The sequence below is a fragment of the Echinops telfairi genome, unplaced genomic scaffold, assembly GCF_000313985.2.
Source record: "Echinops telfairi isolate 266 unplaced genomic scaffold, ASM31398v2 ScPeMD7_3;HRSCAF=10, whole genome shotgun sequence".
Lineage (NCBI taxonomy): Eukaryota > Metazoa > Chordata > Mammalia > Afrosoricida > Tenrecidae > Echinops > Echinops telfairi.
In genome coordinates this window covers 62,806,853-62,818,844 of record NW_022103899.1, presented here as the reverse complement: position 1 = coordinate 62,818,844, position 11,992 = coordinate 62,806,853, and the positions used below count along the sequence as shown (strand labels likewise).

General features: G+C 61.4%; 1 protein-coding gene across 1 annotated transcript in view; it reads right to left on the bottom strand.

Annotated features, from left to right (window-relative positions):
* Positions 1-2,462: 2,462 nt before the first annotated feature.
* KLHL30 (kelch like family member 30) overlaps positions 2,463-11,992 on the bottom strand; it is a 15,471-nt gene continuing 5,941 nt past the window's right edge. Inside the window, exons 3-8 of the mRNA XM_045294447.1 lie at positions 10,999-11,134; positions 9,370-9,456; positions 7,387-7,542; positions 6,602-6,790; positions 5,381-5,526; positions 2,463-4,230 (exon numbers count right to left, since the gene is read on the bottom strand). Of these exons, the coding sequence (XP_045150382.1) occupies positions 3,979-4,230; positions 5,381-5,526; positions 6,602-6,790; positions 7,387-7,542; positions 9,370-9,456; positions 10,999-11,134 (966 nt within the window). The 3' untranslated portion in view covers positions 2,463-3,978. The remainder of the gene's footprint in view (positions 4,231-5,380; positions 5,527-6,601; positions 6,791-7,386; positions 7,543-9,369; positions 9,457-10,998; positions 11,135-11,992) is intronic.

The following is an 11,992-nucleotide window of genomic DNA, read 5'->3' as shown; positions in this document are numbered from 1 at the left end:
GCCTTTCAATTAGCCCCACATGTGATTATTGGCCAGGCTGGCACAATTAACTAACTCAGGGCACTACCTGGTCTGCTCATAGTTTTGAGTCGGTCCCTGGACGTCCTGTTCACCATCGCACCCTGTCTGGTCCCTTAACCTCCTTGGGGTTTTCATTGGCAAAGGGAGGTGATGTCAGGCCTTTCTTCTAGTTTCCCTAGTGTAGAAGCCCCTTGAATCCCGCTCCTTGTTGGAACCACATGCAAGCCTCCACTGACAGACAAGCACGTGGGCTGGGAACAGAACCTGGGTTTCCCAAGCAGACGGGCCCCTGGTGGGGCAGTGACTAAGCATTTGCCTGTGATACCTGAGGTCAGTGGTTCGAATCCACCAGCTACTTCACAGGGGGGAAAGATGTGGCCGTCTGCTTCTGTGGGCATCACAGTCTTGGGGACCCCCTAGGGCGGCTGTTCCCTGTGGCCTAGGGGCTCCTGGGAGTCAAATCCACAGAGGGCTTGGGCTTGGTTCCCTGCGTGAGGCTGGGACTCCCTCACTGCCCCTCCCTTCTTGTTGGTGCTAAGCACTCCATGGGCCCAGCTGAGACAGAGGCAATGTGGCCCTGCCTCAGCTTGGGGCTAAGGGGCTTCCACAGGCATGGACTCCTTTCTGAGGGGTTGGGAGGGCTGTGCCCAGGATGTGTGCTGGGCTGGGAGGGAGCCTGGGGTAGCAGGTATGGCTGGTCACTCTGGACACTGGTTCACTGATCCCTAGGCAGGGTCACAAGGACAGAGGGAAGGGGATCTCTGGGGGGTGGGGGGGTCTTGATTTCCACTCCAGGGAGCTCAGATTAGTGTCCCTGGGGGGTCCCGCTAGGCCTCCTCGTCATGAGTGATCACAGCCTTGCTGGGGTCTCAGTGCCTTTCTTCTGCTTGGTGACCAGCACAGCAAAGGGGGCTCCTGAAGAGGCCCCTAGGGCCTCGCACTCTGTGCCTCAGTGTGTTGGTCTCTGCAGCGGGCAGTCGCAGCAGTGGCCCCAGCCCCCTTTGCGACTCTGAAGCCTGGCTTCCGGTGCCATGTGAGGCAGGGTGGCCGGGGGTGCTGGTCTGGGCCTGGAAGCTGGCACCTCTGCTCCCCAGGAAGAGGGGGCACAGGTCGTGCCACCGTTGGCGACACAGGAGGGGAGTTCATGATCTGGGGAGTGGAGCCCCATGTGGGGGGAGGTGCGGAGGAGCCTTTGACTGCCGTGTGACATCGTTCCCACCCCACGAATGGTTGTCATGTGAGAGTTATTTCCCAAACAGTGGCCAATCCTAGTGATGTCATGGGCCAGCCTGCCGGAGGTCCAATTGGTTCTGGTCCTGGCGACCAGGAGAAGCCAGCTCAGGGGCCCAGCTAGGCCGGCAGGTGGGCGGGCCTGTGGGTGTGTCCTCCCACGCATTCTGTGGCCTCATTTCCAAGTGACTTCCCCTCAGAGGAAGGCAGGGGTCATGCAGAAATGGGGTTCAGTTATCACCGGACCCCCTTGCTCTCACACGTTCAGAGGCTGGGCAGCATTTGGGGGCTTCATGCCAGGGTGGCACCTTCTGGGCGGAGCATGGCTCCAGCTTTAACCTCATTCCTGGGCCCTCAGGTCACGGCCGCCTGGTTTCCCAGCCGCCTGTCACTGTCAAGCTGTTCCCGGGATGAAGTCATGGGAATGGGTGCTGCCTGCGTGCTCAGAAACAGCGGGGGCCTGTGGTCAGCTGTGTGTGGCCTGCAGTGGGCAGGCGGGCAGGCTGCGCCCTCCCCGGGGCCTTCCAAACCCACGATGTCATCCAGTTCTCCAGTTACGGGCATCGGACCCCCACTGCTCAGGGGAGGGCACTGGCCTCGGGTCACAGAGCCACCAAACATGACCTATCCTCCAACAGGACCCTCACCCTCTCACTTTACCCTGCTGGGCCCCACGCTCTGTCTGGAGTTGTTTGAAGAGGAGCCTTCGAGGGCAGGTGTGCTGGGGGCTGCTGCCTTCTGCTAGGAACCACGTCCTTCAGCGTGGCTGGGATGAACCATGGCTCGAGCAGGCAGTTCTCCGAAGAAGAGGATACGCGTGTGGGTGTCTGCGCATGGGGAGAAGGGACGGCTGAAGAGTAGGTGCCCAAGAGCAGGGCTGTCAGGGAAAGGCAAGTCAAAGCCACCACGCGATACAGTTTCATACCCGCCGAATGGATCCAAGATGTCTTGTAGCGACACAAAGCAGACAGCAAAGGCTAATGAGGACGGAGAGCTCCGGAACGCGGTGTAATGTCATCGTGTAATGCATCGCATGTAACACGGACACTGGGAAAGATGGTCCCTAGACAGCTCAGTGTGGGGGGATCGGGTGAGACTTAACTTAGGGGTGTGGGTTTCGGGGACTCAGGGGCGGGGTGGGGAGGGGCTCTGGAAGGGGACACAGGTGATAGTTGTCCAACCCAAGGAGCACTGATCCACAGCCACTGAGCTACACGTGTGAAAAAGCTGGGATCTCCACGCTTTTTTAATGCCACGATAGAACAATTTTTGAAAAAGAAGCAAAATGACAGGATTATCATGGGACCCTGCAGTTTAATTCCTAGCTACACACCCCAAAGAGTTGGACACGGGCATTCGCATGCATCCGGATGGTCACTGCTGCATGGTTCCACAGCCGAAATGTGGAAATGACTTGGGTCCCCCAGCGAATGAATAGGCCAACCAAATGGGGCCCAGGCGTCCGATGGCGCGTTGCTTAGCCGTCTGAAGAGAGGAGGTCTGAATGCGTGCTCCAAGATGGACAGACCTCGAAAACTACCCTGAGTGGAGCAGGGCCGTGACACAGGCACAGATTGTACGTCCCTTAAAGGAAACAGCCAGGACTGCAAGTGCGTCCAGACCAAAGCTCATTCTGGGTGACCAGGAGCAGGCGGAAGGGAGGGGAGAGGGGCTCCCTGCTCGGGGACCCTGAGCACTGCCACAGGGGATGGGAAACTCTGGGAGCAGATCGTGGCCAAGGCTGGACAAGACGGCGGACATCACTCAGGTCACCGCACCAGGTTGGCGAGGCAACCTGTTACCTGCGTCCTGGTCGCCTTAAAAAGCAAAGTGCCCGCACATGGCCCCGAAGAGAAATCAAGTTATTAGACCATCTTAAAAATATTGAATTGGCAACTGTTCTATATGGGGGCCCTGGTGCCACTGTGGGGTACACATTGGGCTATTAACCACCAGGCCGGCAGTTCAAACCCTTGGGAGAAAGATGAGGCTGTCTGTCCCCTTAAAACTGTATAGCCTCAGACATGCTCTATAGGGTCACTATGAGTCAGAATTGACTCAATGGGAATGAGGTTGGCTTGTTACATACATATTTCTTACCACAATAAAGCAATTACTAAAATGTTACATATAGAATCACCATTAAAACAACAACAACCAAAAACATGCATTCTGACTCATGGTGACCCTATAGAACAGGGCAGAACAGCTCGTAGGGTAAATCTTTATGGGAACAAATCGCCACATTTGTCTCCAGGGAGAAGGGGGCTGTCTGTGAGGACCCAGCCTGAATTCAGCTCTGGAGCTGCCCTGCCTCCGTCCGGCCTGTCCACTGGGCAGGAGGCACCCACAGGATCTGCCCCTTCCCTTGGCAGTGAGTCCAACTGCTCTAGGAAGCGCTCCTCCCTGTCAGAAGAGAGGACCCTGCCTCCAGGACCCACACCCCTGGAGCCTAGGCGCGGCTGCCCTCCTGGGGGGTGTCATCAGAAAGTCCTGATGGGACCAAGCTGGCCACAACCAGCCCTCAGAGCGTGCAGGACAAGAGGGCAGGAGGGCAGACGCTGTCCTGCAGTTCAGGATGGTGCCTCCAGGTCAAGCCGAATCCTCCGAGCTGCCCGGTGGGCACCCACCGTAGTAGGTAGGGGGGCCGTCGCTGCCAGTGAGCGGAAAACAAAGGCGCCGCTCAAGAAGGGGGCACTGGCGGCCCCTCGGCAGGGAGCCCCTCTGCTAGTGTGGTGGGACGCCCCCAAAGGGCTGTGTCCACCGCGCCACATCCAGGTAGACTGCAGAGGCGCCGTGGTAGAGCCAGAGGCGGGGCAGGGCGCCGCGGCGCGTCCAGGCGTCGCGCGCGCCGTCGTAGGCCTCCATCTCCACGTGGTAGTCGCCGTCCATGCCCTGCCAGCGGCCCCCCGTCACGTACAGCGCATCCCCCAGCGGCACCAGGGCCCCGTTTTCATGCAGGCTGTGCAGGGGCTGGACCTGCGGTGGGCGGGGCCAGGAATGGAGGCATTAGGGCTGGAGGGCGGGGCCAGGACCCGAGGGTGGGGCTTAGACGGGCTGGGTCAGGACCGAGGGCAGGGCCAGAATAGATGGGCGGGGCTAGATAGAGAGCAGGATGGGGTCAGGGCCAAAGGACTGGGCCAGGGCGGGAGGTGTGGCTAAGATCGGGGCGGAGCTGGAGTCAGAGGGTTGGGGCCAGGTCTGGAGAGTGGGTGGGTCAAGACAGGGTAAGGGGGTGGGGGTGGCAGTAGGGTCAGGACCAGTAGGAAAGGGTGAGGGTCTGGCCAGGGGGTGAGGTGGGCGGTGTGGGTCAGTATGGGCCAGAGTCAGGGCCAGTAGGCAGCAGATAGTGGCCAGGGCCTACATGCAGCTGGTGCCCATGGGTGGACTCAGAAGCCATCTAGTTCATGCCTCCCGCTGGGAATGACTCCAGCCTCCCCAAGACCATGCACCCTGCCTCCCACCCCCACAGGGCCCCTCTGATTCTCCTAAGGTAAGACCACAGTTGGCCACAGGTGGCTCTGGGTCTCGCCTCCCAGGCCCACGTGGGCCCCCTTGGTGGGGACAGGCGTGGCTCTCCCCAGGACTCCTGCTTGGCCATGTCCTCAGGAGGGCCGGGACAGGGGCTGCCAGGGCAGCTGGAGGGAGGCTCTGGGTTTCTGGGAGAATCTGGGTGGGCTGAAGGGAAGGATCGGGGTGGACTTCCACAGGCCCGTGCCCACTGCTGCTATGACCCCGACCCAGGGCGTTGCAGCCCAGAGGAATGTGCTGCTGGTGGCGCTGATATGACCATGCTCCGGCTCCCTCTGCTCTCCAAACGAGAGTCCCTTCCCTTGGCCACCTGTGCATCCTCCGCTGTCCTGCCCAGACCCTCCCTCTGGTAGGTGGGGCCGCTAGTGTGGACCCTCCTTGGGGAAGGCGGGGTTCAGGGAGGACCCCACTCCTGGGCCTCACACCCACCCTTGTCTCCCTCCCCATCCTCCTGGAGGCCCTGACTGGGCACAGCTAGTCCCTCACCTTGCCCTTTACCGCCTCCCCCCCACCATGGGCAAGCCCCGAGACCACCACCCGGCCTGCACCCCAGTGGGTGAGGCCTCCACAGGAGGAGCAGAGAGCGTGGGGGTGCTACCTTCCGCCATAGGTTGGCCCCAGGGTCGTACACGTAGACCTTCTTGGTGTTGTCTCCGACAAGGTAGAGGGCCCCATGCAGGTCCGCACAGCGAGGCGAGGACAGGTACTTGGGGAGGAAGGGCGAGGCGATCACACTCCAAGTGTCTGGGGGGACATGGCGGCTCATGGGGGGCAGCCGGGGCAGCCCTCATCCCCTCCACTGTCCTGGGCTTTGGGGGGTTCCTGCAGGAAAGGCTGTGAGACCGAGGTAATGGGGAAACTGCTGTCTAAGTGACCTTGGGCAAGTGCCCTCTGACTCTCAGACTCCTTGTCTGTAACCCACGTGCCTATGTGGGCCCCCCTTTCTCATTCGCTTGCTTCTTCCCAGGGGCGGGGTGCTGCTCCCCAAAGACGCCGGCAGGTGAGGGACTGGTGGGTACAGGTGACACTCAGCTCATCTCGGGGGTGTGTGGGGGGTGGGAGGGTGGGGGGGGAGCTTTGAGGACTCGGAGGCTTGACCTAGCTCCCATTTACCTCCCCACCCACGCAACTGAATGTCCTCTTGGAGCCCAGAACTTCTGCCTCATCTGGCCCCCACCTCTGCCTCAGGTAACCAGGCGGGCCCCACTTGGATGATGGGAGTCCTGTGGACATTGGACACACATCAGCTCAAAGGTCCCTTGGCCCAAGTTTTAAGGTGAGTCCCTGGCTGCGAGGGCATCTCACTAGCAAGGGCAGGCTGGGCCTCAGCTCTCACCCCGGTCCAGAGCCTGGCCATATAGCGGTCACAGATGGGGAGCCGCCGGCCCTGCTTGGAACTCAGCTCCAGGCAGCTCCTTCTGGCCCTCCCTCCACCATGCACCTGGCACACCTGTGACCAAGTGGTACTCACAGCGCCCCCCTCCCACCTGGGACTGGACAGTAGCACTTTAGGGAGGGTCTGAGCCCCATGCTCCCCGTCCTGTCCACGCCCACCCTCACAGCTCCTGGCATGTGGGGTTGGGCTGTAGCACTGCAGGGACCACCCCACGGCCCTCGCCCCTCGCCAGGCTCTCACCTCTACCCCAGGCTCTCACTTCTACCCCACCCCTGGCACCTGGCATCAGGTTACAGTACTGCAGGAAGGTTCTCGTGCGCCCCCCTCCCCACTGTTTCCCCTTCCCTGCAGCCCCTGGCACCTGTGAGTGGGCTGTAGCGCCCCCGGCACCCCCATACCCCCACACCCCCACACCCCCAGCACCTGTGGTGGGGTTGTAGCACTGCAGGGCCAGCGCATTGTACTTGCAGGCGCTGGAGCCAACCAGGTAGAGGCGGCCCTGGCAGCCGGCGGCCGAGAAGTTGCTGACATACTTCAGGGCTGGGCTGACAGGTGTCCAGCTGTCGGTGAAGGGGTCATAGCGCTCCACCTCCACCACGTCCAGGGCGGTGCCTGTGGGGTGGGACAGGGTGCAGTGGACGAGGGAACGGGGGCAGAAAACCCCGAGCCCTGAGCCCCAAGTGGGGCCGGGAGATGGGACTCCAGCAGGCATGTCACCTCCTCCCTGAGTCCTTGTCCTGACCCTCTTGGGTCTCTGCTCATCCCCCGATGCTGCCTCCAGAGTTTAGAACTGAGGACAACAGAGACCTGTCTGCAGGGGACACCTTGGGGACCCAGGTGCTCCTAGCTTACAGCAGCCACTGAGAGCAGATCAGTGGTCACCCAGCCACATGCGTCTATTTCCCCCTAGACCCGCCCTCCCCCACCCCCGTTGGCCTAGCTGCTGGGCTGGCTTGTGTCATTAGTATGGGGCTGGGGTATAAGAGAGGGTCCCCATCCTCAGGGTTGGGGATTGAACGGAGAGTGACAGCGGAGGGCATGAAGTGGGCCCCCTTGCCTGCTGCCACACCCCTGGAGGTGACCCTGAGCTCAGCCTTTGCCTTCTGCTCCCCTCTTGCCCCAGCAGGACATGACCCCTGCGGGCAGAGTGGTGGCCGAGGGTCTGCAGGTGGAGGGGCTCAGACAAGGCGGGGTGCCCTGAGGCTCACCCCCAATGACGTAGATCTCGCCGTGGAGGGCGGCGCTGGCATGGTTGGTGCGGGCCTTCAGCATGGGCGCCACTGGCCTCCAGGCAGCCTCCTGCAGCGGGAAGCACCAGGTCTGCGTGGTGGACCAGGTGTCTGTCTGGGAGCCCCGGGAGCCACCTGTAGGAAAGGGTCTGTTCACACGGGCCCCCCCAGCCCATCCCGGCAGAGTGGGGTCTCTGCGGCCAGCTCCGACCCTGGGACACCATGTTTCCTATGACTGTCCATCGTCCAGCCCAAACCCACGCCGTCGAGTGAGTTCTGCTGCATAGGGACATAGGCGGGGTGCGGGGAGGTCCGGCCCACGGGCCTTGCAAACCAAAACCCAACCCAGAACTCACTGCCCTTGAGTCAGTGCTGACTCCAGTGACCCTTCCAGGACAGGGTAGACGTGTCCCTGTGAGTTTCCAAGACTGAAACTCTTTATGGGAGGGGAGAACCCTGGCTGGTTCTGAACTGCCAGTTTTGCGGTTAACCAGTGTGCCTCCAGGGCCCTTATGACGGGCAGTATACGGCCCACAAAGTTGTCAACACTGGGCACCAGCACAACTCACCAGAGCAGCAGGTCCAGCTGTCCGTGATTGAACAGATTGGCAGCGTGCCCCGAGAACGATCCTATAAGTATTCAGGAGCCCTCGGCAGAAAAAAAGGCTCCGCACCTGGGCCCTGGGGTTCTCAGGCTGTTTGTCTGAGGCAAGGAGACGGCTCCTCTTTCGCCCGTAGAACTGCCGAGTTTGCACAAGGGCACGTGCAGCCGGTGGGTGGGCTGTCAGCCCTGCATTGTCTTCACGGAGGAGAACTGGGCTCGGCTGGGCTCAGAGCCGTCGGTCCAGTTTCTTCTCTGTCTGCCTCTGCCGACCAGGGGACCAGGGTCGCACTGCCCTCGGGACCTCCTCTCACTGCGGCCCTTCGGCCTGACTCGCAGCGACCCCGTAGCGCAGAGTGGAACGGGCCCACGCTGTCCAAGGCTCCCATCTTGGCAGGAGCACCGGCCGTGGCTTCCCTGCTGAGCGGCTCGAACCATCGCCTTTCGGTTAGCAGAGACGTGCTTAACCACTGAGGCTCCAGGGCTCTTTTCCTGGACCTGCACAGCGAGCCTGGAGGACCGGGGAGCTGCCCTGAGAGCCTCCCCCTGCTGACCTTGTGGTTAGGAGCCCAGTGTGCACGCAGGCATTCGTTAAGTGGCCTTCAGGACGCCGACTTTGGTCTGCAGCGACCCTCACAGCTGGCGGTGGGAACGGCTGTGGCTCAGAGAAACTGGCCCAGGGCTCCCCCTTCCACCTGCCCTGGCAGCCCCTCTTCTGTGCAGGGCCATTGACAAGCCTGGGGTCTCCGGGGGGCCTTGGGGTTGGGTACCCCATACCTGACTGCGCTATTGTTGCTTTGTTTTTCGGTGGTGGTTTGTAACTTGGGAAGGCTCCCAGTGACGCGGTCTGGTAAGCGTGGGGCAGAGGTAGTGGGCTCAGAAGGCCCGGGCCTGGGCCAGGCTGAGACTGTGGGCAGCCAGAGACCTCCAGAACGGAACCCTGCTCTGAGTGACGGTTCCCCAGTCCCTCAAGCACAGGGGCAGGGGCAGCGGTTTCCAGTACCCCATCAGTGGGAAGCATCCTCCAGTCTGCTCTCATACAGAATTCCTGCAGGGAAGCCCTGGGGGCAGGAGCACAGGAGACCGGCCCACCCTGGGGTCCACGTTGGCAGAGCCCACGGGAGTGGGTCTGTGGTTTTCAACATCCCACTGTCACATGCACAGAATGCCCATCTTTGAATGAGTGGGAGCTCATGCTGAAGGCAGTGGCTGCCCACCTATGACCCTGCCCACCTGTGGACCTGCCCACCTGGGACCCTGCCCACCTGTGGCCCTACCCACCTGTGACCCTGCTCACTTACAGGGCTGCCCACCTGTGGCCCTGCCCACCTGTGACCCTGCCCACCTGTGACCCTACCCACCTGTGACATAGATGACATTGTTCAGAGCCGCCAGTGAGAAGCCCCACTTGTGGTAGTCGGGAAAATCAGGGAGCGCCATCCACCGCCCTGGTGGGGGAGGAGAGGGGAGGTGAGGGCTTGGGCTCCCACTGGGTGGGGGACACAGAGCCCAGAGTCCCTGAGAGAGGCTTGAGGCCAGCCTGCCTCTCCACACCTCCCAGAGCAGGGGGCCAGGGCCTCAGGCTGACCCTGTAGGTGACCCACTGACCCCACACAGCCCCACTCACCCAGAGGGAGAGCTGGACGTGGCCTTATCCATAGTCCCACTGCTGGGGGACCACACAACACATGCCCTCCTCCCTCCCTCGCTCCCTCTCGCACCCTGAGATCCTTATTTCCCTGGGCAGGGGCAAGGGGGATTGGACACAGCCTTCCAGCCGGCAAACCCAAACCCATTCTGACTCACCACAACCCCACAGGACAGAGCAGAACTGCCCCAGGGCTCCTGGGGCTGCCGGTCTTCATGGGGGCACACAGCCTCATCTTTCCCCCTCAGTTGGACTGGTGGGGGTGAACTGCTGACCTTGCAGTTAGTAGCCCAACTGGAAACCCACTGAACCACCATTGCTTCTTTGAGCAGACAGGAGGGTTTAAATCCCGTCCAGCAGTGTGGCCTTGGATAACCCCCAGCCTCAGTTTCCCTTCCTGTTTGCTGTGGCCGGGTCCCAGCTGGAATTATAACTGCTGTTGTTGTGAGGGGCCTGCCCTCATGGAGGGACTGAGGAGGCAGGGAGTCCTGAGGAATTGCCAGGAAGAGGCTGGAAATGTTCATGGAAGGTTCCAGAAGCTGGGAAGGCTGTGGGTAGGCTCCCGGGAGGACTTGGCTGCTTGCTGTTTACAACTGTGTTTGGGACACACTGGGAGCCTGCCCGCTGGGCCCCATGGGCAGGACAGAGTGTCCCCCTGACTCATGTCTGTGTCACCCTCTGGGGGGTGGTGCTGCTCAGAACCAGCCACCTCTGTCGGCCAGCCCCCCCTCCCCTGGCTCCGCAGGCAGCTGCTCTCAGGTGGAGCCAGGAGGCCTCCTCTCCTGACGTCAGCCCCAAATCCCCTCTCGTCAACCCCGAACCCAGGGCAGCTGCCAGCCAATGACGGCACAGGCGGTAGACAGGGTGGGGACTGGAGGCCAGCCCGGAGGCCCAGGACCCCTGCCAGCCTCATGGGGACCTTCCAGGAGCGTCCTCCGGCCAAGAAGGCCGGTCTCTGGTCTCTGTAGAGCTCACTGCCTTTCTGCCTGGGGCCCCTCTGTGGCCCCTCATGGCGAGGAGATGACCCACTTCACAGACGAGGCCGCTGAGCCCCAGAAAGGTGACATGACCTGCTGCAGGACCAGACTGGGAACCCCGTGTGGGGAGGCCCTACAGCTGAGCTCTCACCCCGTCAAAGAGCCTGCGCACTCCCAGGCCTCTGCCCTCGCTGGGGCTACATGACAGGAAGCTGCCAGCCTGCCCACCTCCTGTGGCCACCCCCCAGCCGTGCACTCAGTGGTCCTGGTGGGCTTGGCTGCAGGGCGGTGTGCCCTCTTTCAGCTCACACAGGCCATGGAGTAGCAGCTCCAGGACGGGGCTGGGGGGGCAGGGGCCTACTCACTGGCCTTGGTGTTATAGAAGGCGAAGTTCCCAGGGCGTGGCGGAAGGTCCTCTCCAGCCTCCTCATCCTCCTCCAGCGCCCGCCCGCCCACCACCACCAGAACCTCCTCCAGCCTCCGCGGCAGGGCCAGCAGCACCTGTGGGCAGGGCAAGGGTCAGAGGGGCTCTGGGCACTGCGACCAACCAGGGACATCATCCAGCCAAAGGCTGGATGTTTCTAAGCTGTGAGCCCTGGGTCCTGAGTATCTGCGTGAGTGTGGTGGGCCCACATATGTGCTCTTGTGTGTGGACACATGTGGGCGTGGGCATGTGTGCACGGGTGAGAGCATGTACACGTGTGCCGGCGTGGGTGCATCCATGTATATGTGTGTACACACAAGTGAAGGTGTGTATGTGTGTGTGGAGAGAATGTACACACTTGTGTGTCTGTGTGTACACCTGGGTGCTGTGTGGACACATGTGCATGACTACAGACATTTATGTTTCTGTGTATATGCATAGGTATGGGAGTATACACACATGTGTGTCTATGTGTGTACACATATGTGCAGCATGTACACAAGCGTGCCTGTCTGTGTGTTTACACACATGTGCCTATGTGAATGTGGACACACCTGTGTACTGTATGTACACACATGTGAGTGTGTACACATGTGAGGCTATACACACAAGTCTGTGTATAAACATGTGTGTGGGCGTGTACATATGTGCGTGTCAGTGTGTGTACACTGACAGTAAGTGTTCATGAGTTCCCGGGGGAGGCAGGGCCAGGGGTCCCAATGGACCCTATGCTGGGAGAGGCTGTCAGAGGCAGGGCCTCCCGCTGTGTGGACTGACCGCCGCTGGAACAACAGCCGTGACTGTGAGGAGGGGGCTGGACAGGCCAGGCTTCTGCGCAGGCTGCTCCCAACAGCAGCAGTGGGGCCGTGGTGGTGGTGAGGGTGCTGTATGAAAGCAGAGGGCAGCCGCAGGCAGAGGACAAGGCCGTCCTAGGC